The following is a 25904-nucleotide window of genomic DNA, read 5'->3' as shown; positions in this document are numbered from 1 at the left end:
CTTTTTGTTCGAAGTTATTTTTTAACGAGTTAAATTTGGGATCTACTCTATCACGAAGTTCTGCCAAGATTGCAGAGTTAACAATTTTACTCAAAAGAGCATGGAAATGCCGTAATTCCTCTTCTAAAGTAGATAACTTAGATCTAAAAATTAACAGTTCCTGCTTATCACTCAAAGAACCTAGGGCCACAGAAAGTTTCCCAATTTGAGTCAAAATATCCCGTCTAAGATGCCGGGCCTCTCGAACTGACTTAGCCTCATCGTTAATGGGTCCCTCCCCAGAATGGCCTGCCCGACCGCAAAGAACATCATCAGGCTTAAACTCAGTCGAGTCGACGGCGGTCGAGTCCCTGTCGCCACCGAGTGTAGACATATTAAATGTTAGGGCTAAATTTAACAATTAAAAAATTAAGTTACACAAACACACAAATTACAGTATAGTTATAAAAAACTTAACTGCAAAGACCGTAAAAAATACAAAAAAGAATTTAAATGCACGATACCGTAGCTGTACGAGTATGTGAAGTCCAAACGTCCACAAAACTTGCTTGGATTCTTCCACTTGAATCTTCAAGCACAGATGGATTGCCTTTAATCTTCTTTCTTGCCAATGAATGTCAAAGTTATTTTTTCTTCTGTACCAAACTGAGAAGAAATGTCTTTACTTTTTAGCTTAAAGTTCTTCAGTTGCCTACCGAGAAGAAATGTCTTTAATTTTCTTTGCTTCTTTAGACTACCAACCAACAAGATCTTCTTTTATTATTTCTTTGCTTTTGTAGCCTACCAACCAACAACTTCGTCTTTTATTTTTTTTGCTTCTAAGTGCTTCTTAGCCTACCAACTAACAAACTTCGTCTTTTATTTTTTATGGTCACAGCGGTAAACCATAATCTCTTCGTGGGAAAATTGTAACGTAAGATTCCCAAATCCGTTCGTCTGCATGCAATGACCCAAAAATAAACACACTTTCGAAACGTCTATTCAAACAGTGTATTCCAGTAAAATTAGCCCGAGGCTATCGAAAATAGGTGTAACGCCTACACCTCTAAAAAAACTGTCACTACAATACAGATTAATTGGATAAAAGACGGAACTTTTGTCCAGCTAGCAAGCACTAAGCCAACAGTTAAATGTGCGGCCAACTTTCAAACAATCATTTTATGAATGACCAGAATAGATATCAATATCTCAAATTCACGTAGAAAGTAACTGTGACGCAATACATGAAAGACAATTATGAAGTCATTCCAACAGGTGTTTAAGCTGATGTAATATTTCCTGTTTAAACAGGCCCAAACAGGTCCAAACAGGTCTTATGAACGATGGCGCAATTTTGGCACATGCTTTAGGAATTTCCATGACGTAATATTCAGTAGACTTGAACGGTTTTTATATGACGTTTGATTTGGTGAAAATTGTCGGGAACAATGGGTTTATTGCTTTTTCTCCAGTTCTTCCTGCTCCTCATAAAAAAAGTCCTCAGAACTGCAGGATGTAGGAAGTGTGCCTCAAAATCGGTCAAATTTGTAACACAACTAGAGGCGTCCTTCTTTAAAAGTTCTTTCGTTTGTGGCACTTCATGGCAACATACACATTCATTGGGCTGGGGCATAGACTGGCACTTGTGGCAAACGCACCACCGAGAGTTGAAGAAGTGACTGCTGTACTGCAGTCAATATGCTCTCTGCGATTGTCAAGTTTTGTACCATTAAACATTAACAAAGTTGTCATAGAACAAGAAGCCATGAGAAACAAGCCAAAACTAATTTCGTACAAAAATTATAAAACTATAGATGGTATGGCAGATTTCTTCAAAATGTAAACTTTGCACAAAGTTTTGCCAGATTATAGTTTTGCTAGATTCGCCGATGTCAACGAAAGTTTGCAAGCGTGTAACTTAGTAACCTGTTGATATTTTTTACGATTTGCTGGTCAGGGAAGTTTGTTAGTGTCATCTTTTTGGTATCTTAGGTAAATTTAGCAAATTTATTTACCTGTCAGAGGCACTTTAAGCTCAATTTACTGAAGGTGAGCTGGAGCCTTATCAAGATTCACTCAGTTAAAAGGGAATGTTAAGTCCATTTCAATTGTGGCAAAACCCCGCAAGCGGTTGTTGAATTCGCTGGCAATGAAATGAATTAATACTCAGTTACTCACCAGTTCAGTGGCCGAGTAGTTTCGGCTCTGGTAGGCTCAATTGATAAACTGAGATCGATTCCAGGTCAGGTCAAACCGAACACTTTAAAAACGATACCGATTGGGTTCTTTCTTGCATAATGCAGTGAGATTAAGTCGGGTAATAATGTGATGACATCGTAAACCTGCTATTAAATTAAAAATGAGCCCTGTCGTTAAAAGACTTTAGCTGTTGTAGAGCAACAATTAATAAAACCATAACATTGCTGTTAATGAATGCTTGACTGTGTCACGGACGGTTCCACTCACATCATGACGTACTGTACATGCAAACCCATTGCTGTGTGTAAGATATTTTCTCCACTCTGCCAAAGTTCCTTGAAGTTCACGTGTTTACGAGTGGCAATATATTGATAAATGCCCTTCTTTGACGGTATAGTAGCTTTCTCCTGGCGATTGATCAACCGTAATTGATGTACTGGAAAGTTGCTTAGCTTAAAACAATATAGAAAAAACACTTTATTTTGGAAAACATTTTGGTGATTTCATATGCCCTTGCAAAACACGGTGGCTCCAAGTTTATTGTGACGTAACAATTTATTGAAATCATCGCCCCTTGGGATCTTAGTTTATCGCGTACGGAAACAACATTCCATGATTCATCGAAAATATTGTGTTCGATTTGTTGCTTCTTTATTATAATTTGGGAATTTCAAAACATGTAAAAATTTATCTTAAATAGGCGCACTTGTGCCTGAAATATTATCAGACAGTTTGTAGCCAATTGTGGGACAAGAGTTCTGTTCAACTGTGAACTTGGGTTTGTGACTACGTTTGTGTCAACCAGTTCGGACTTATTTAGTAAGTCGAGATTTGTAGAATTCGGACAAGCAGCTTTAAAGAGATTGCTTTGATGTGAGTACAGATTGTTTGCTTATTTGTAAATTTGACTATTGCTTTGTGTTAAAATGTCTGACATTTCAATCATTCTTGTACGCGCTGTGTTCACTTAAAGAAGGCTTGCTGACACAGTTTTATTGCGCATTATCTACGTATCGTAACGCGTTATTTTCATTTGTTATAGCTGAATTGTAACCGCATTGGAATCCTGTGTAAAGAATTTCAGACTGTAGCTGTTGCCGAAATTCACCGGCTTACTTGGCAAAAATTGGTATGGACATTTTAATTATGGGAAATTTATTGCTGATTTAATGTATTGTTATTCACACTATCTGTCCGTAAAGCGCTAAAGGTCGACGCATATTCACGATGGATGTAGCAATGTAAAAACTCACATTAATCATTATTGCCTTGTAGTTTTAGGCAAATGCGTGATTTGTGCTTTTATGTTATTTCAGAAAACGACTTCTTTGATCACACTCCTGTTCTGATCACTCGAGATTGTGGTTTGAGAGACTGTTGACAAAAACGTCAAGTATCATTGTAATTTCGCTCCAATTTAATAAACTATTTCCATTTATATTCGACAACAGTCGGATTGCCTTTGTGGTCGAGCCCAGTGATAGAGGATAATATCACATTAGTTTTCAATTCTTGCCGTGGGTCGGCAGATTTGTTTTCGTTATTCCCTATTGCCTTTAGTAGGCAATACTGTGCTCTTCAAGGCAATAAGGATTGACGTTATCGCAGCATTCGTTGGCATTCGACTTTTGCATTCGCTGTGAGGCGCTAGGTGACTCTAGAGAGACGAGTGCAGGTGACTCTAAAGCACTTTTTTTTCGTTTTAGGCGGCAGGTCCGCAGAACACACATGCTTCTGTTGTTGTTCATGATACAAGATTTATGAAAAGGGCAAAACATATTTAATTACAACTTGGTTTGTAAGCCGACCTGTACAAATTGCAAAAATAAAAAAACCATACGGACAACCTAATAATAAAACAAAAGAAAATACACGTCGATAACCTATGTGCTACCGCTCACAGAATCGTAAATGTTCATGTAATAGTCTGAACAGTTGTTAAACAGCTGCAAATACAACCCAGAAATTAAAAAGATACATGATTCCAAACCGTGCTTCTGTTTCATGCAGTATGCACGGCTATGTTTCGTGGGCATATGCACGCGTGCCCGAATGCGTGCCCAGTCGGCAGCAATGGCCGAGTGGTTAGCGCGTTGGGCTCTCAGTCGAGAGCCTGCATGTTCGACTCCAGCCACACGCACTTGCTGTTGTTTCTCTAGGCAAGAAACCTTACGATAATTGCCTCTACCCAGTGATCGATTTCGAGTAATGGGTAGTACCAAATTGAAGTCATAAGTAGAGTAGACAACCGGTAACAGACTTTGTCGTCGGCTGCAGCGTGGGTCAGGTGTATGCCGGAAGGCGTACACCGATGCATAGCTCAAGTCCGCTTTCCCGCAATGCAGGATAAAGATAAACAAACAAACAAACAAACAAATGTAGGTTAGTAACAACAAGCCATGCTTACCGTTATGTACGCGTGTTTTAGCATGCCCCACTCTCAATTTCAGACATTTTCAACCTTACATAATAAAAAAAATTGAATAGACAAGTTCGAGAGAGAGAATGGTGGAAATTGACAACCACATAGTTCTGCATTGGAAGTAATGCAGACGGTTGGAGAAAAAACAACGACGAACTCGTATTTATGCGATGTTTGCATTTTTCCTGCGATGAAGTTACGGCCACATTGAAACGGGCTTTTGTCTGAGGATGGGTTTCTTTTATGTCCGGTTTTTTTTCTCCATCCTATTATTATTATTATTAAAACTGCTCATCCACATCAATATTGGAACTGGCAAATTCAATCCACAACACTTTTCATTGGGCTGTCATTCATTACTACATGTGTGCTTCTCTCTGTTTTTGTTTTATTTTTTGCTATTTGTTTTTTTTGGGGTTTTGTGGCCGTGCTAACTACTGATATATAGCCTACTACATAACTTTTCATTCAGGCACGTTTTAAACCTTTCAAGGTTTTGCCACCTTTTCCCGTTCGTTAACGTGCTGGTAGGTTTATATCTATTTTTGTAGTTAGTATCTTTTTCGTCCCGGACGCGTTAATGAGGCAAGAACTTTCCGAACGCTGATTAGCTAGCTTGTAGCCTACAAGGTAAAAATTTTAGAAGAATTGCGAAGTGGCTGAGGTGCACCTCGTTTCCAAAGTATTTGAAATGCCTTTCCTGCAAGAAGCTGTGATTGCAGAATGCAATCGCTCTTCTGCAACAAAATAACTATACGTATGTGAATAACCTAGTTTTCTGCGAGTACTGCAGACTGCAAAGTAAACTAGTAGAGTTGTGGAGTGAACAATCGTTTGCCTACAATCAACTGTAAGGCGTTATTTTAACACAACAGCTTGGCGCTGTTAAAAAAATACACAAAAACTACAGTAACATAATTACAACATCAAAATACGACGTATACGCAAAAATTTGTAGCTTTCACATGAGCTGCCAAGATAGTTGAACATGTGAAATGTTAAACAATGGTAATTAATTGTTGCGGGCGGTTGACTGATCGACCAGATTTCGACAGAAATGAGAGGTATTCTACTTTTCATGTTTAACTTTTCATGATAATTGTGGATGGAGGAGCTTGTTTCTTTCTGGTGCTCCGGCGAGCAATTATCCGACGGGAAATTTTCCTTGTGCTGTGAAAGCAAGGTACATAATTATCTACAACGTAAGGTAATGGTGGTGCCATACTTGATTCGGGTATGAGAAGAAAAGGTTCTCATTGTAGCCTACTAAGCCTTCGGCACGAAGGAGAGTAGGGTGGCCAGTTCTTTTCTCTCGGCCGCCTTTCCTGCAGCAATTATGCCTACCCAATTTATTACACCCTCGGCAGAGGTGAGCAGTGTTTTCAACAACCAGCTGAAGCCGGGAGTCGAACCAGGTTTGCATAATTGGAAAGCCAAAGCCTTATCCGTTGCGCCATCCCACCGCTGATCTACAACATAAATAAGCCAAAATACACAACACCAACAACATTGATTTATAAAACTGAAAGCATTTTGCAATTGCTTCTAGCAAGTGATGGACGTTGTGGCATACGCGGGGTGGGGCATGGATCCGTAGATTTAGCATTTGCTTAGTTGTTAACGATATTGTTATTTGCTTTGACATGGTTATTTAAAACATATTGAATGCCGCGGGCCTACTCAATTTTGTTAAATTACTCAAACTTTTCTTTGAAACGGGAGGCAAAGCCCAATGCTTTCCCTGCGTACGCTACAAGTTGGACGTCCATATTATTATAACATTTTAACAAATCTTTGAATGTTTGCATTTTCTTTTATTATCATGTTATCTTGCCTAACGCATATTCTCCAAAAGTGATGCTACAACTTTAAGGCTCCGATCAAACGAAAATGGAAGACTTTATACTTGAGTTTCAATATTGTTTAGGATCATCAGTGGTGCAAATCCGCGTTGTCTTGAGATTAGTAATTAACAACAACAATTGAGCGGTTAATAAAAAACGTGATGGTAGTCTAACCATTTCACAAAACCGAGAGCTATTAGGTCTATTTTGAATGACAGTCTCCAAAATGTCTTGTTAAAATTTGATTTAAAAGTTGTTCAAGATCTTCCGTTTCTAATCAGTGAGAGAAATTGTAATGCTTTGCCTATATTTTGTGAGAAATGCCAAAAGTGAAAAACCCCCAGTGTTTTCGTTTTTCATAATAAAACAGAAACTAATTTTTTTTTTAATTTGAACGTTTGTGAATTAAATATTGCTCAAAGTTATTCTTGAAGGTCTACCAAGTTGTTTGAAATCTGAAAACAAACACGTTCTTGAACTATCCCGCTTCTTCTTCATGATCGAATGGGTCCAATGACGCTCAACGATGTCTTTGTAATCAAAAACAAACAGACCAGATCTTATTATTAATTAATTATTTTTAACGTTATTTTTTTTTTTACCAGATGCTGAACCATTTTCGTGTTTTACTAAACTCAACGAGTTAAAAGTAGACTACATATACTAACTGCAGACAGGACGCCACTGTTCATGAAAAGTTACTTAGCGAGGTCACTTTTTATTTGTTATACGTAATGAGTAACAGTTGGTAGGCTACTGCCGGAGCAGTGAGCTATGCGCAATGCAATAACAAGCTGTCCAAGAAAACTGCTCAATTGACGCTAAACCAACTCCAATTACGTACTAAATTAGATATCTTACTTCCTTCCTCAGCTCAGGTCGCGAAAACGTCGACGAGTCCTCCACCTCGGAAACAAACAGGAAAATAATTAGGTTCGAAATTGGTGATCCTCGTTATTCTTTGTAGTTTGATTCCAGGTAAAGCCGAAGCCCTCTTTGGGTTCCTGCCGTCGTGGTGAAACGACATGGGATTTGTAATTTATAGGTTCGAGTGGACCCTCGAGGTCCAATATGGAGACGCCATATCAACCGGCTACGTCCGCGTTGCATCTCGCAGGAAGACGGGGATCTAGGGGAGACTACTTTCACGTCGTCATCGACAGCCGACGAGGTTCCTGATTCATTGACAGCCGACGAGGTTCCTGAATTATCGACAGCCGACGAGATTCCTGATCTTTCGACGCCGATCGCAACCGAGGACTTCTCATCGTCATCGGTCTCGAATCAAGGACGCATATTGAGGCGGTCACAGAGAAGACGCCAACCACCCCCTCGTTATGGGTGGTCATAAGTTTTATTGAGGAGGTGTTGTGTATTTTGGTTTGTTTTCGTTTAAACAATGTGTTATTACGTTGCTACTGTTACATGTACTGCGTGTATACTGCAATATACTGCGTGTGTACGAAGGTAATGCACTTTGTAATGAGATCGTTTTTAACAGTAAAAAGTCGTTTGCTATGTATTTTCCAACTAATCTCTTGAAGTTAAATTTAAATCCAATTTCACGGCTCAAGGGAAGTCAAATCAAATTTGTAGATAGCAAGATATTTGGGTGTATTTCTTGACACGGCAATGTGTGATGACAAGGATATAAACCGACAAGTGCGATCATTATACTGTTTTGCCAATAAATTGAAAGCAACATTTTACAAGAGCTCCAGTGAAGTTAAAAATATTTTATTCCGTTTGTATTGTACCCCAATGTATGCAATATGCATGTCATGTGTGGGAAAATTATCACCAGCGTGACATCAATTGCTTGCGTGTTGCATTCAATAATGCATTTAGAATTATTCACAATTTGCCCAAACATTATAGCGTAAGTGAACATCAAGTCTTGTGTAACATTGTAGCATTTGATGCATTGCAACGGAAATGTGCCTTTCTTCTGTTGGAAGATGTGAATCATCGTCAAACTCTATTGTTGCTTCCCTGATGAGGTCGAACTGCTATCGTAGCTCAAACTACCTCCTTCATTATAATATCATTATGTATGCGGTTACACAGCCTTGATGGCTGCTATGGCACAGTAGTGATATCAACATTTATCGATTAATGAAGTTTAAATTTCTTTTTAGGCTATAGCTGGGTGTTTGAACAGATTAAGTATGATATTTCATTTTGAGTTGATTTTTGTTTCACATGTTTATTTGTGTGATATGGATCGCATGATCTGAAATGGACGATTGATTAATTAATTTATTGCTTACTTCAGCGTCATTGCTGTGAATGTACTTCTGTTTGTCTTTTGTTTGTGTATTTTTTTGTGGATTGTATATGGACATTCTTGTCCGATACAAATAAATAAACAAAATAAAAAGTAAACATAGTCAACAAGGTTGAATTTGTTTGCATGTCTTGTTTTTCAGATTGTATACAAGTATTATAGTATTGTATGCAAAATGTGCACGCTTGAGCAAAAGTTGAAAATTGTCCAATTCTTGTATGAAATTAAGTCACCTGCAGAAGTCCTCCGCCTGTTCAACACACACCAGGATTACAAGTCTAAGTGCACAGCACTTATCAATTTGTAAATACAGAGGATTGTGCAGCATTTTTAAAATGGAAAAACCTGCCTCACGCTCAGAAGGGAAGTGGCCGGCGATCGACAATAACTATTTGCAGACAATAAACTTAGCAAACTATTGAGAAAACGACGAAGTGCATAGAACATAGTTTCCTTTGTATTTAGCATTTATTTTGAATATAAAAATTTGAAATGATAGTATTTTTCAAGCTCTACAGCAGCATTTTTGACTGTTGTTCGACTTTCAAATTTATTTTAAAAATGCTCTCAAAACGCGCTAAATGCAATGTAATTGTAAAACATTTTGTGGGTATGGAGGCCCCCACATCCCCCGGTGTGTGTATAGCCTTCGACGACACTCTGACGAGCCTCGTCGGATATCGCCCACCAACAATTCCTGGATATGCCAGCTTGCAGCCTCCCCAATTCATGAAGCCACCAGTCGCCACTGGTCTACCCATGGAATCTATGGGTCTACCCAATTATTGATTGATTGGCGTTTATTTTTCTGCGAGTGTAAATACACACATTCATTAAGTAAAGTCAAATAATACAAACGTAGAATGTAGAATGTGTGGTTACTGCCACGGGTGGCTGCGAAGTGACCTGGAAGGTCTTCTAGTCAAGCAGCCACCCTAAGCCTAATATCGTTTTAAAAATACAACAAATGAAATACCAATAGGCTATTTTTTTGTTACAACGTGTTTTTATCACACTTCACACTACTTTAAAGTTCCTGACCGCTTCAGGATGTTGTACGATTAACATTGTTCTGACGACAGCGATCTATAGGTGGCCTGTATATAGGCCTATACTCCTTGTCCATGGGTGGCCATTGTTCAGACTAACAACTTTGCCTTTTACTCAGTAGCGTAGCCAGGAATTTTGAAAGGGGGGGGTTTTGACAACCCAGCGGCGGGGGGTCTGGGGGGCCTCCCCCAGAAAATTTTGAAAAATTACTTTGAATTTGGTGCATTCTGAGAGCTTTTCAACAAAAATGTGGTTACGAATACTCCTGTAAAATGGTGGTGTCTGATGGCATAGCAAAAGGATAAGATCATGTTTTCTTCGGCATTTTTCGAAAATAAAGCTATGTCTCTATGTTTTCTTGTTGCTAATTCCTGGCTGAGATGTTTGGTATTGGCAAAACTTGCTCTTTTAATGCAATTTTGTTTAAAATTAGGCAATTTTTTTTAGATTGAAAGCATCATTCTGAATATCGTGACGTCACACGCGTGCCAAAGGGGGGGGGGTTGTAACCCCCAAAACCCCCCCCCTTGGCTACGCCACTGCTTTTACTGAGTGTAACGGTTTTGACCATTGTGAATATTCTATTGGAGAAAACATATGAAAAAGCAGAAGTACTTTATTTTCACTTTTAAAAAGAGAGTTTTTCTTTTCATTAACCGCTTCCTTCCGTTTGAATGAGAATGTGGTAGGATATCTTCTATCTGGATTGCTGCATTAGTTGTACAAACGCTAAAAAGCTGTGTTGCTTCCTGCGCAATCGGTGCAGAGGGGTTTCTTTATTGCAGTATCAGGAAGGAGTCTTGTGGTGATATGGAAAGTTTTGCGTGGGAAAAAGGTCAGAACCTTTTTAGCAAAGCTCAGTAGGCTGAATATCTGCAAGGAATGGTAAGTAGTTTGTCATAGTTAGGGTCAGACACAGGGGCGCCGGAAGCGGGGGGGCAGGGGGGGCGAATGCCCCCTCTGCCCTCAAATTTTCTGCAGATGGAGGGGCAGGGGGGCAATGGTGCCCTTTTTAAAGTCATGTAAGCTACTGCACATTTTGCAATATAACAATTTCTGCTATTCGCTTTTAGCCTAATTATAATCTTTTATTTTTGCCTCAAAATAATATTTACGGCACAAAATTTTGCAACACAGTACAGGCCTTAAAACTCGTTTTTTTAGCAGCTATCGTGGCCTACCGGGAGCTCCTTCTCGGCGGCCAAATCTGCGTGCTTGGAGGCCAAAATATGAATAACGATAGCACAAGTAAATAGAATTAAACTTGCAACAATGCTAAAATGATCACTTAGCGTTGTTGAAGTCTGGGCCTGGGCGACGTCCTACAATAGAATCGTTGCACCACGCAATAACTGCTTTATCGGGATTGTAATCCAGTAGCCTACTATTCCAAAGACACTCGCACGAGTGTCTCCAATGTGGCTGATTTTATAGAAGTTTGCCACTCCCCTAGAATTCTTTTTAGCAACGAAAAACAACGTTCGACATGTGTTGACGATGACGGCAAGGTAATAAAATAAGTATTTCAATGATTAAAACATTACTTGTAGACTTTAACTGCCCTTTATCAGAACTGACGATGCACTAGCCAGTGCGAAATATATTTTCTGTTACATCTACTGACATCTGATCCCTGTTGCCTTAGCAATTGAGGTTTTAGCTATTTCTATGATGTACATTACTAAAAGACATTACTATACTAAAAGAAGCATAATTTTTTCAAAATATGATCAAAAAATGTTTTTCTCATTGATGTCAACTAACTAAGTTTTCCTTTTTAACAACGATTCAATGTCCGACAACATCGAATCGACATAAAAACGACAATATTGCCAACCGATGTAAATTAGCACTTCGGATTAAGACTTTGTTAAAATAAACGTCGGGAATTACAAACAAGACTTGCAGCGCTGGTGATCGCAGATGGATATATTCCATCAATAACAAATATTCCCCGCACAATGCAACAGTTGCGATTATGACGCGCTGATTTAATTTTGCGACACTCTTTGATACTAGGCTACATATTTTCGACAGTTAATCCACGATCACTCTATTGCGAAATTAAATAATTGGCTAGAAGAGACCGGCGGTTAAAATTGGCCGATTGAGGAGGTAGCACCGGCCGTTCATTCAAGAACAACTTAGCGGCCATGGCCGCAAGCTGCTTTAAGGCTTGACAGTAGGTTACATCATTATAACATAGCATGGTGCCCTTCTTTGCATACCGGATTATCATTATCGCTATATTTTATCTTCAAACTTGAAAAAAAATTGGCCTTTTAGTAAACAAAAGTGCCCTTTTTTCGTAATCTTGCCCCCCCAGTCAAAAATCGTTCCGGCGCCCCTGGTCAGACATCAATTACAATACAAAACTCGTTGTTAATCAGCCGGTCAATAAGGCGGGTCAGGTAAGGGCATTGCAATACCAGACAGGTAGGTTACACAATCTACATCTACATGTGGATAGAATATGGTAAATGTGATTAATAATGGTAAAACATAAAGTTTTATGTGTAGAATAATAGGCTAAACTCTTTACTGCATCCTGAATCCACTACTTCAAATACGTTAGAAAATAACGTTAAAATAGCTCATCGCTCCGGCAGTTTAAACACTCTGGCAAGATGGTCAAAAGTACCTAAATATGGTTTCTTGCGTACCACAAATGGTCATGGACAAATCACACGCTACATTACTTATAATATAGTAATAAGGCGTTCCTGTCATGTGTACGATTTACTGCACTGAGGAGACCTTAACCCAATTTCCTGTGACTTTCTTTGGCCAATTGACCTGCGGACGGTGGGGTGAGTTCGACACTAGCGCTTTGAACTCGTGTAGCTCAAAAACTACGCAAGATCGATCAACCATATTTTCACATGATGCAGATAATGTATCTGACAACACAGCATCGAAAATCTTTTGCAATTTGTTCAACAGCACAACTTGAAAATTAAATAATTTGATCATTAGTCATATTTTTTATTTGACTTAAGAAATCGCTTACTTATAATTGAGTGTGACGAGCCGATTCTTTTGTGTTCGACTTTAATCTCTTACGCGTAGACATTGTCCACGCTTCAACAAGGCCTATGAGAGGGGGTACGGAGGGTACGGCGTACCCTTGAGGGCCCAGGCCTGTGCTTGTTGGGGGGCCCGAAATTGTGGTTTTATAGTTTACGCGCAAAAATGTTTGGTTAAAACCATCCTAAACGACTAAATTCAAGCATAAAAGTTGTTATTCTTTAGTCCTGGGGGTCCGTAATGTAGCAAAAGGGCCCAGAAAGGTAATCGAGTGCTTTACGAGCAAATTAGGGGCCCAAAGTGGTAATTTAATGCTTTACGTGAAAAGATGTTCTGTTAAAAATACCTCAAATTAAATCATAAAAGTTAATTATTCTCCTGTCCAGGGGGGGGCATAGCCTACTGTAGCAAAAGCAGGTTTGTAAAAAACCCGGACAAAAAGCCCGGGTGTTTTTTTTTTTTTTTAATTATTTGACAAAGGTAGTTTCACGCTTATTTCACTTCAAAATGAATTTCGGAGTTAGAGCAGGAGCCGGAGAATACTTTCGGAGCAGGACCGGAGCCGGAGTCAAAAAAAGTGACTTCTCTCGTTCACCTCTGCTAGTGCTGGGCATGTGGTGAATGCAAAAGTTAATGAAGAAAGGTTAGGATTGGTCAGATGATTAACTAGATTATGTTTTAACAAGATGTTATGTTTGAGCCTTGGTAGAGAGCTTGGCTGGTACCAGATACATATACAAATAATTATAAGCTACGTCTAAGAGAAATAAAAAAATGAATTCAAAATTTTCACATTAAAGATGTACAAGCAGCACCTCTCAACAGCACCATCAACAACTGACACACGAATTCAATGCAGGATACACAAATTGGCAAGGGACAGATCACATGATATGCAGTAGCCTATGCACGCCACAAAATAATATTAGTTTTATATTGCAGCCTGATACTATTATTGCGCACAGATGTCCAATTCTGCAGTAAAATGTTGTGTGGTGTGCAATACGCCTAAGCAAACATCACACTTTTTTCCCAAGACAAAGGGGGCCCGGAGTGAGAGAGGGGCCCGGAATGACTCTTCGTACCCCTAGTGAAAATTTCTCTCAGAGGCCCTGCGCTTCAATGAAATCGTAATCGGCGTCCGACATGCGTTTGCTTGTTGTTTTGTCGAAGGCATTGTAAAAATCTTTTGCTTTTGCAAAGAATGAGACAAAATTACTGTAAAACGAAACTGTTTCAAGCTCTTTTTGAGCCACATGTTATAGTCTACACGTTTTTAAACGTACTGTCATCACTTGATATTAGAACTAAATCAAGCAATGAGCTTTACTAAACATTTCGTTTGTGTCAATTGTGTTTAGTTCAGTTTTCACACTCGCACTGTCCAATTTGGTTATACATGATCAAGAAGCACTTTGTAATTTGCAGCACATCCCAGGAAGCTATTCATTCGTTTTTAACATTGTTTCAACGTCTAGAGACGTTGAAATTGAATCGATGTAACAAGTGTCTGATTTGTTGTCTGGCTAGCGGTTGAATACAGAAAAGTAAGGTAGCTTGATGGTGTCACATGGTATTTGAACAACAACCTATCCAAAGGAATAGGAGCTCGTTCCAACTTAGGCCTTTGTGCACTCCAAAAACAAAAAGCGTCTAAAACTCCTGACTGATAAACTATGTCACGATGCATTACAAAAGTGATATGTTTCCATACTTTTCGACAATGGTCACTTCGAATGAAACAATTTTGCAAACAGTTTTGATTAAGTGTAGTGATAATAATCGTGTAGTCAAATCGTATTGGTAGGCGATAGAGGAGGTCGTTTGAACATTGCCAAATGGAACTCCCGTTCTGCGTGACAAACTCAAAGTCGTGGCATAACGATACAAAAAATAAATACATTTAGCAAGATATCAAATCTTGCAAGAAAAATAAGGTTATTGATGTTTTAAAAATGCATGTTTGTGTCTAAACGATTGAAATGGCTTTTTTCATGTTGTCAACTAGATTTGTAAGATATCGTTTTCTACATTTTTTTCTAATTTGTCATAGCTATTTAGATGCAGTTTGCGGTTGACGGTGTTAGTGTAAAAGCCATCTTTTTAATTGATACACACCCAAAAACAAAACACGCACAAACTACTGCTAGCTGATAGATCACGTCAGGATACATTATAATGATGTTGTGATTTTCATTTTTTATAATGCAAACCAAGGCGAACCTCAATATACATATTTTTATGCCAAACGATAAAAATCGTTATTCCTATTTTTTAGTTAGTTTTATGAGACAAGGAAACCGATCCCTTTAAAAAATAATTCAATTCAACATATTTTCCTTATTTTATCAAATATGTATTTTGTGCAACACTGCTTTAGAAAAATTGCTGAGAATGGTTATAGCAAAACTTTTGAGATGCAGTTAGAGAATGCAACTTTATGGTTGATGGCGTTATTACAAAAGCCAATCTTTTTCCATGGAAATGTATTCGAAAACAAAAAGGCACAAAAGCGGCTGACTGATAGATCACTTTAAAATACGTTGTCCACATTTATTGAGAAAAAGATATAGGTCTACACCGTTTTGAGGTAAGCTTTTGTGAAAATAAGTTTTGAAGACCAACATTTGAATAAAAAATTGGAATTTATTGAATTGGTCCTAATTGTTCCTATTGAATTGTTTCTGTTGAGATATATCAATACGTTTGAATCCTCGTAGAGAAAAAATAATTTTGTAATCTCTTAAGCAACAAAAGCAGAGCAGTTTACATAGCCGATGTCAAGTTCTTTTCAGTATCCTACAATCTCTCGTTTTTATAAAACATTTTAACAACATCCATAAATATTTATGTGAATTAAGGTGTACCGGTACATGCAGAAGTTTATTGGCGGGTCAAGAACTCACCCCTTGTTGCTTTCAGATAAGAAATCAATAAAAACTTACCACATCAGTCTGTTTGTTTCATGAGATAAATTAGGTTATGTCAAGAATTGTCCTACAGCTTTTTGTTATAAGTTAGAAACATAATGTAAGGGCCATAGACAGGCTAGGATTTAGGGGGAGCAGAGGGTGGAGGTGGCCCGGGTCCCCCGACTTTTGAAGGGCCCCCTACGTAGACAAAATGTGATTTTGTGTTATTATTTTTGTTTTTCTTTCAGCCTTTGAAGTTTCTGGAAAATGCTGTGCAGTGCAGTGCTGGATTAATGCTACTGTAGACGTAGAGGGGGTTTTTCGCGGCGTGGCGTAAATTTTTTTTGCACGGGGGCCCCCGATCTAAAAGTGCCCCGGGCCCCCGATCAGCTAAATCCGACCCTGGCCATAGAAAACAATGTAACATGACATCTTTTAAAGCATGGCTTATCTTATGCTCTCTGATAATTTCAAAGAAACTCAGAAGTAGTTATTACTATTGCATTACTGTTACTATTACTATTACATTCAGCTTAATCAAACCAACTCAAAAATCTACTTTGCAAACAAAAGGTGGCATCAATACGGTTGAATGCTTAACGACAAAGCCAAATCATGAGATATCTGTCAGTTCTACGCACGGTACATAAAATTAAGTTGATACTACTTAAGGTCGTTCACAATTATTTTTGCTCATATTGAACAAACATAAAAGTCATTTTGTTGCATTTGGTTTCTACTCATTTATAGGTCATTTAAATACAGTTATTTTTTATAAATCATGATAGGTTGTTATCTGCTAATTGTTCTGTTAGCTTTCTGCTTTGAAACAAATGCAAACAAAACCACCTTTGGCTACAATCCTATGAAAGGACTACACGATGGGATCGATTATTGGAACTTTTTGGAATCAAATTTAATCAATATCAAAACAACATTTCCACTGTCATCTGACATCCATATGGATGGATGTGTTCAATCATTGCAACAGCTTATTGATGACGCCAAACGCTCGAAACTATACGCTTTGAAAACGCTTGATGCCTCAGGAAAACTGGAAAGTGGCTTATTCCAAGGCAATGTAAGATGGTTCGGAAGGTATGATGAATGTGTGAACATACGTGCTGACAATTTCAGTGGAAAATATTGCCATGTCTATATCGGTAAACCAAAATATGACAAAATGCTTAACTTAAATTTAACTGAAGGAATCACGATGGGACTTTGCTTTCCTCGCACTTGTAGTGATGATTCCCTTCGAAAATTAATTCCTAGTTCATCTGGAAAGCACTCGACGAAGATTGGTTGTCCGAAAGAGAATGACGAATGGGAAGCTAGAGATATCAGCGGACTTTGCCTCTTGATTGTGTTAATCCTTCTTGTTCTTGCATCTACGTTGTGTGAGTACATCAAAAGAAGAAAAGAAGAAGTCGCTACAGATCCTGTTGAGGGTTCGTCGTTGTTGCCAACAACTCAGCAAGCAAAACATGGAATTCCATATCGATTGTTCATGTCATTTTCACTCATTGAAAACACCAAGCGGCTGCTGGACACGGAGCAGAAGCCAACAGACATCACCTGCATCTATGGAATGCGCTTCCTGAGTATGGCCTGGATTATACTTGGGCATAGTTTTTTTATCATTCTCCTTCAAAAACCAGATAATCAATTAGAAGTAGTTAAGTATTACATTTACCACTGGCATTCCCAATTACTGGGTTGGGACCTTTTCTTAGCCGTCGATACGTTTTTCTTTTTGAGCGGGCTTCTTGTAATCTTCGTCAATCTTCCAACAGTAGAAAAACGAAATGGTAAAATCAACATCTTTTCTATGTATCTCATTCGCTACATCAGACTTACTCCTGCATATGCTTTTGTTATCTTTATGTTTGTGAGTGTTTACCCAAAGTTGGGTAATGGTTTATTTTGGTTTTCCCTTGTGAAAAACATTCATTCACAATGTTCCAAATACTGGTACACCAACCTGCTTTACATTAACAATCTATTTCCAAGTGATTTTCATGAGAGCTGTATGTCTTGGGGTTGGTATCTGGCTAACGACTTCCAATTTTATATACTCTCTCCACTTTTTTTGTATTTGTTTTATATAAATCACCGATTTGGCGTGGCAGTCGCTGTACTGACCGTCACAACAAGCATTGTCATGACAGGCATCGTGTCCGCTTGCACGAACAAAGACCCAGTGCTTGATATGTTGCATCGACTAAGTAAGGGATCTCTTGTATGTCCTGCTTTTGCAAAATACAGAAACAACATCCGTTATCAGCCACGCACCAACATATACCTGGACGACATATATGCAAAACCGTGGTACAGAATTGGAGCCTACATCGTGGGAGTTATAACTGGTTATATTCTTCATACTTACAAACAGATCAAGATGTCAAAGCTGGTTGTCGTAATAGGTTGGACAGTTGCCACTGGCACCAACTGTGCTGTGTTGTTTGGGCTGTATCCATCACTTTCTTACGGACACGTTAGTAACAATGTACTCGCTGCTCTTTTCTACGCTTTCGCAAGACCGCTTTGGTGCGTTGGGTTGGCGTGGTTGACTGTAGCTTGTGCAAACAGTTATGGAGGTCCAATTAACACCTTTCTCAGTTGGAAAGTCTTTATCCCATTGAGCAGGTTGACTTACTGCGCGTACCTAGTGCACCTAATGATTATTGCGTGGCTGACGATGAACCAAGAAACCTTGATGCACTTTAGTATACCAACATTAATGATGTTATTCCTGGCGACTCTAGTTTTAGCTTACTTGTTTGCTTATGTCATTGCCATGTTGACAGAGTTTCCGATGTTAATATTGATTAAAATTTTGCGTGAAAAGCTTGGTTGATTAAACTATTGTTTAAATGTTCACCTGGTTTGTTGACTTTCAAACAAATGTTTCCCTGCAAATTGATCTTGTTAACTATATTGTAGAGTGTCAACTTTTACTAAATGTTTTGTAGACTCATAAATTGTTACGAGAGATAACTTGATGAAATTTAAGTTACAAAAAGAGATGGGCATAAACGCACTACTTTGGTTGATAGCGATATTATAAGCGCTCTAGGCTACTACTTTTTCTACGTAGTGGTATCGTAACAGCCCAATATTTGCTACGGTCCTACGTCTACTACGCGCTACTTTTCAATGCAAAGTGAAAAAAAGAAATTGCTTTGAGAGATTTTTAAACGATGCATAACAATAAAATTTCAACTAAACGTGTGTTTCATAGCAATCGTCCACACAAAGTTTTATCTTGCTCTCCCAAAACATATGTGTTCAAAATTAAATCAAATATAGTTATTACTATCTAAACCCCTGACAGCCTATTTCACCTAAATGAAGATTATCAGAAGGTCCTTATTCAAATAGAAAAGTGTATTTAATATTATTAAAACGTTTTAACGACATTGTATTACATGTTGAATTGCGTTTGATAAATTTATGGCTGCATTCAGAAGCTCTATTTTTAAACACACTCTATGTTTCAAACAATAAAATATATTTGCTCTCAACGGTTGTTGCTTGGTTTGAATCTTTATCCACGGACTGACAAAGCCTTAGGTTATTTCTAGTAGTTTTGCATAATTGTAGAGGCCCTTGACGAAGGGCCGGTTAGCGAGATTGACAGAGTGAAGTTTCCGATTGTTGAAGTGTTGTTGCCAGGGAAGTACTCTATCCATTAGCTTCCGCTGAATGGAGAGCAGTCCTTAGAATACGTTGCTCAAGCGCACACTTTGAGAGTCGAACCAGCGCTGCGTGACCTTAAAGATTCTTCGTTCACAAAGTCACGCGCAAACCAACTTAGCTATCGGGGCGAACCAATCATCTTCTGACCACCTTCAACACCCAATAGATGTCTGACAATCGTCTCAACGTATGTTTTCCAAATTTCATCTTTTGTTTTGTACAATTGCAAACTAAAACTCTTAAAGTTTTGTTCAATAAAACAGCAAAAGAAAATGTGATGAAAACTTGCAAAAAAAGAAAGATATTTAAAGGACAACTCTGTGCTCTGTGTGATGTCACTAAAAATAAATTCCACTTGTTATAAAGTCGTCCACCTGTCAAATCATAACTTTGCGCTCAAAATTGAATGAAGCTGTTCACCAGGCATTAAATTTAATGATATGAGATGTTCTACTGGTGCAAATTAAGCTTAATTAAATTTGCACCAGTAGAACATCTCATATCATTTAATTTGCGCTAAAATTGATTGTTTTCATCCTCATTATATTAGCATAATATGCGATTTGTGCTGGGTGTTCATTTGTGTGGCTCTTTTATGCAAAAGGGATCGTCTAACTTGCATTTGTTTTTCATGTTCAGCAAATCTTGTTGTCTCATAATTACTGCAAGCAGTTTAAAAGAAAATTGAAAAGAATACAACACTCATAAGTTCATTTGAAAACCTATCGGTAAGCATCACCTGAAATCCAACCAATGAAAGCAAAAACTCATTCTAATACGACAGAGAAAAGTCTAAAATTACACATCGCAAGCATACATCTCCAGGAAAACACCCGGCTTCTTATTGATTGGTTTTGAATCTTTATCCTCGGACTGACAAAGCTTGATAGATTATTCCTGGTAGTTTCGCATACTTGTAGAGGCTCTTGACGCAGGTGCGGTTACCGAGATTGGCAGATTGAAGTTTTCAGATTGTTGAAGTTTTGTTGCCAGGGAATTATTCCATTCACTAGGTGCCGCTGAATGGAGAGCAGTCCTGAAATGCGCTGTTCAAGCGCACACCCCGAGAGTTGAACCAGCGCCGCGTGATCTTGAGCCGAGCGCGTAACCATTGAGCTAACGGGGCGGACAATCTCTTTCACCACATTGAGAGCAACTGACATGGATTACGCAAAAGTTGTGGCATCGGTAACGAAGTAGCATTGTTTTCACCATACGGTGGTGCTCTTAAGCTTTTATTTTCTTACATATTAGTAGTTTTAGCGCAGGTTATCACAGTTTGTTTTGTAGGCGGTAGCTGTAGCCTCCATATCTGGAAGTATGCTGATAATGTTTGCATGTCTTGGCTGAGGTTCCTCTCCACTGACTGCCAATTTCCCGCTGAGTGCAGGAGTGCCAGGTCGTCTGCGTAAGCATAATTCCTGGAGGTGGTGGGGACAAGTCATAGGTGTATATGTTGAACAGGAGGGGAGCCAAGACTAAGCCCTGTGGGACGCCGTTTTTAAGTCGGCGTAGTCTGCTTCGACGACCGCTACCGGTTGAGAGGGTAAAACTGCGGTTTTGCACAAGTTCCATCATCATATGGACCATGTGCCTGTCAGGGAGCAGACGGAGTAACTTGCAGGTGAGGCCGCTATGCCATACGGTATCATAGGCAGCCGTGAGATCAACAAACACGAAGCCAGCCTTCTTTTTAGCCGAAAAACTGTCCTCAATGTCTTGGGTCATAAGTGTGACCTGATCTACGGTTGTTCGTCTGTGTTGGAAGCCAGCTTGCTGACGGGGGAGCTGCGGATCTATTATTGGTTCGACACGGGTATAGATGAGTCTCACGAGGATCTTGAAAGGGATGCAGAGCAATGAGATTGGGCGGCAGCTCTTCAGATCCCCTGGGGGCTCCTTCGGCTTAAAAACTGCAACCACAAGGGCTCTTCTCCAAATTCTGGGAATTCTCAGGTGGCGCAAATATCAGGAAAGGAAGTCTTTTCACCAGGACTTTAAGGAGGCAGAAGCATGGAGTATCAACTCCGGGCATGGGTGGTCAGGGCCCGGGGCTTTACCTGGGTTTACATCTCCAGGTTACATCTCCAGGAAAATACCCGGCTTCTTATTGATTGGTTTTGAATCTTTATCCTCGGACTGACAAAGCTTGATAGATTATTCCTGGTAGTTTCGCATACTTGTAGAGGCTCTTGACGCAGGTGCGGTTACCGAGATTGGCAGATTGAAGTTTTCAGATTGTTGAAGTTTTGTTGCCAGGGAATTATTCCATTCACTAGGTGCCGCTGAATGGAGAGCAGTCCTGAAATGCGCTGTTCAAGCGCACACCCCGAGAGTTGAACCAGCGCCGCGTGATCTTGAGCCCAGCGCTTGCTCTTAAGCTTTTATTTTCTTACATATTAGTAGTTTTAGCGCAGGTTATCACAGTTTGTTTTGTAGGCTATTACTGTATAATGGGTAAAAATTTTCTATTTTTTCAAAATTTGATTTTCAGAGTAGTTTCAACCAATTATTATTATATAATTATTTTTATGTCAAAATGAGGTTTGGTTGATGGTTGTTGTTAAAAATTCCGTTGAATTTGTTAAGGTGAATTCTATTTACAAAAGGTTCCACTTTGCATGTACAAACCAAGATTCATCTTTCTTTCGCCAACAATGCTATTTTATCGCGTATAAAAAGATTTTATCTAGTCTGATTTGATGAGATGAAAGAATCCAGCTTCTGCAAGGCATTAATTATTCTGCAAGCAAGCAATTATTTTAGTTCAAATGTACGAAGAGTTTTGGCATCAGCTCCCCAGCCGGATCTCGTCAATCGCCTCAAAAGTGCGACGCGTGTAGAAAATTTTTGTGCAGTGACTCCAAGTGTCGGCGGAACGTGAGTGGCCTGTCCAGAGTTATGCCGAGATAAGTAGGTTTGGCACAGTAGGGCAGGTGCTCCCCATCAATGTTGATTTCACGCTGTGCCTCTCGGTTGTTAAGGTCTAAGGCCGCGGACACTGTCTTTGCCTTGCTGAGCTGTAGCCTCCATATCTGGAAGTATGCTGATAATGTTTGCATGTCTTGGCTGAGGTTCCTCTCCACTGACTGCCAATTTCCCGCTGAGTGCAGGAGTGCCAGGTCGTCTGCGTAAGCATAATTCCTGGAGGTGGTGGGGACAAGTCATAGGTGTATATGTTGAACAGGAGAGGAGCCAAGACTAAGCCCTGTGGGACGCCGTTTTTAAGTCGGCGTAGTCTGCTTCGACGACCGCTACCGGTTGAGAGGGTAAAACTGCGGTTTTGCACAAGTTCCATCATCATATGGACCATGTGCCTGTCAGGGAGCAGACGGAGTAACTTGCAGGTGAGGCCGCTATGCCATACGGTATCATAGGCAGCCGTGAGATCAACAAACACGAAGCCAGCCTTCTTTTTAGCCGAAAAACTGTCCTCAATGTCTTGGGTCATAAGTGTGACCTGATCTACGGTTGTTCGTCTGTGTCGGAAGCCAGCTTGCTGACGGGGGAGCTGCGGATCTATTATTGGTTCGACACGGGTATAGATGAGTCTCACGAGGATCTTGAAAGGGATGCAGAGCAATGAGGTTGGGCGGCAGCTCTTCAGATCCCCTGGGGGCTCCTTCGGCTTAAAAACTGCAACCACAAGGGCTCTTCTCCAAATTCTGGGAATTCTCAGGTGGCGCAAATATCAGGAAAGGAAGTCTTTTCACCAGGACTTTAAGGAGGCAGAAGCATGGAGTATCAACTCCGGGCATGGGTGGTCAGGGCCCGGGGCTTTACCTGGGTTTATGTGCTGGAGGGCGGCGGAAAATTCCTCTGGGGTGAACTCACCCATTGGCTGAGCTGTTGGTGTTGTTGCCCTGGGGGGGGCATGGAGGAACTCGTAGAGGCTTTCGCACTCCTTATCCCACCACGGCATGTAGTTCTTTCGTCAACCGCGGGGGATGGAGTGTTTTACCGCTGATGTTATTGCATCACAAAAGTCCTGGTAGGCTTCTTCCACGTTGTTGTTTTGTGAGGATGGGAGATACTGTGTGGCTTCGTTGGTGAGGAGGCAATAGCACTACCAGTTAGCTATTCTGAAGTTCCATCTCTTAACAGGCTTTGTGAGCGTAGGAGTCGTGATGAGCGAGGGTCGATGTTGGGACCGGGAGAACTTCTCTAGCACACGTCTGTCCGGTTGGAATAGTAATGGATTAAAAAAGTGACCACAGAGAGACTCGAACACCCAATCTTCTGATTCGAAGTCAGACGCCTTATCCATTAGGCCATGCGGCCGACGAAAATTCAGTGATCGCAATCAACTTTCATCGGTGGAATTGAGTCTTATGTTTGGAGAATGATTGCTCACCCAAACCCCTCCTCATTTGGATACGCCCCTGAAAGCACACAGTAGCCTACTTACAAAATGATGAAAACGTAAAACACAACAAACACGAATGTGCTCAACCACAATTGCCGATTTACAAACCTGCTGCATATCAACTTATCCAACGATGCTTGACACTTGATCAAGGAGAGATGAATAATATCTCCATCGGCCGCTTGGCCTAACGGATAAGGCGTCTGACTTCGAATCAGAAGATTGGGGGTTCGAGTCCCTCTGTGGTCACTTTTTAATTCATTTACTGTAAAAAAGGTGGCACGACTTTTCAACACTCAATCATCTGGACAGATTTAAAAACCAAAACTCACCAACCTGTCTAAATTGCAAAAAAGCAGGCAAAATGTTGATCATTTGATTTTAGTTTAGACTTTTTCGTGGACTGCAATCGCCTCCAAAACGCAATCGGTTCGTGAAGATAGTACAAATTTACATTCATCAAAGTTGATGTAACCGTTGAGTTTTTGTCGGCCGCATGGCCTAATGGATAAGGCGTCTGACTTCGAATCAGAAGATTGGGGGTTCGAGTCCCTCTGTGGTCAATTTTTTTAATCGATTTACTTTGAAAAAAGGTGGCACGACTTTTCAACATTTCAAATCCTATGGACATAATAAATGATTTAAAATCAATTCCGCAACCTTAGCCTACATTTGTCAAGTACTCATTGTATTTAGTAGGGAGCATGAAAACGAAGCCATCTTGCAACGGTGTTGTGTAATGTGTAGGCTATGCCGTGGATGGGGTGAGATGTGATCGAAATACAAAGCTCCAGAAAATAGTAGTTCATCTTCTGGATGCTTAGGATAAAGCAGCTCAGGGGCCGCATACTATGTTCTTCGTGTGAACACGAATATTTGTCATTCGTAAGCCGTTCGTGTTTAAATATTTTCTTCGGAAAGCTTTGTGCGACTATTTTGAAACTCGAAGATTTTAATTTTAGCAAAATGTTTTACGAACAGTCAAAATTTCTTTAGAATAATTGCACAAATAAAAACAAAATGATTCAAGTGTTTTGGACATAAAAATCTTCGTGTTCGTAAGTTTCGTTCGTGTATTTGTAGCGCAAATGTTTTCTCACTTATAAAAAAACGTCATTACAAGCCATTATTAATTTAACTTACAAGTATATTTAAAACAATGATTACTATTAGTAATAATAAGCGTACGGTACTTGTCACAATCCATGTGCGTAGCTCAGGCTGAGGCGGAAGGCTACATTTTTGTTCTAGAATGTATGAACTATTCTATTGCATAGTTTTGTTGTGGTGTTTCGACAACACTACTGACCGATAGTAACTTTTAGTTACGCAATCTGTTATTGGGAAATCTCCTTCTCAGTAGCGCACCCAGTAAAAAAATTAGGGGGGAGTTAATTCAGAAATGCAGGCCGAGTGATTTGCGACAATAGTGACAGTGACAATAGGTCAATTCCCATCCCTTTGATTAATAGGCTACGGTATTTAAAAGCACTTACAATCCACCGGTTGCCGATACATCAGGATGCGTTCTGTCAATCAGAATAGAAGTTGGCCTAGTGTACCCCATGCTCAGGCGCAGATCTAGGAGTTTTTTTCGGGGAGGGGGGAGAAAATTTAAAAAATCAATCAAAAAGAAAGAAAAAGATAAAACAGATATGAACAATGATACTACGACACAGCTAGTTTCATCAATTGTGAATGTTTAAAAAATAAATTCTGCTTGAATAAAAATTGCTAAGCATGCAAAGTAAACTTAAAATCTGGTTTAAAACCCTGTATACAGTGTCCATGATCAATTGGATATTTGTATGTTTGCAGGCTTATATGGTACTTGATAGAAATTATAATGAAGACTAAAAACTATAACACAGCTATTCAAGGTTTCAGATTGTTTCAACTGACTTCATTTGGTTCAACGTTGGTAGCTGAGTCAGCTTCAACAAATGTTGCCATTAAAATGTGTTTGAAGTTGCATGAAAGAAAATAACGGAGTCTGATCGATGGATAATTTCAACCATAATAATAACAAAAAATTATTCCCTCCCCCCCCGGGATAAGTTAAGTCCGCCGTGGGACTAAGATTAACTGTTTAGAAGCATATTAAACCATTTGATAC

At 39.5% G+C, this 25904-nt stretch overlaps 1 protein-coding gene and 3 non-coding genes across 4 annotated transcripts; 3 read left to right on the top strand and 1 right to left on the bottom strand.

Moving 5' to 3' along the window:
* Positions 1–16501: 16501 nt before the first annotated feature.
* LOC145774508 (nose resistant to fluoxetine protein 6-like) lies at positions 16502–18580 on the top strand. Its single transcript, XM_082585765.1, has one exon. It carries the CDS (start codon positions 16502–16504, stop codon positions 18578–18580), a length of 2079 nt encoding a protein of 692 aa, XP_082441891.1.
* Positions 18581–23630: 5050 nt separating this feature from the next.
* On the bottom strand, positions 23631–23703 carry Trnar-ucg (transfer RNA arginine (anticodon UCG)). Its single transcript has one exon. It is a non-coding gene; the product is annotated as a tRNA-Arg (tRNA).
* Positions 23704–23964: 261 nt separating this feature from the next.
* Positions 23965–24037, top strand: Trnar-ucg (transfer RNA arginine (anticodon UCG)). The gene has a single exon. It is a non-coding gene; the product is annotated as a tRNA-Arg (tRNA).
* A 241-nt stretch (positions 24038–24278) lies between these two features.
* On the top strand, positions 24279–24351 carry Trnar-ucg (transfer RNA arginine (anticodon UCG)). The gene has a single exon. It is a non-coding gene; the product is annotated as a tRNA-Arg (tRNA).
* Positions 24352–25904: the final 1553 nt, after the last annotated feature.

This window comes from Aplidium turbinatum, chromosome 7 (assembly GCF_918807975.1).
Source record: "Aplidium turbinatum chromosome 7, kaAplTurb1.1, whole genome shotgun sequence".
Taxonomy (NCBI): domain Eukaryota; kingdom Metazoa; phylum Chordata; class Ascidiacea; order Aplousobranchia; family Polyclinidae; genus Aplidium; species Aplidium turbinatum.
The sequence above is the reverse complement of the archived record's forward strand: the minus strand, read 5'-3'. Positions and strand labels throughout refer to the sequence as shown.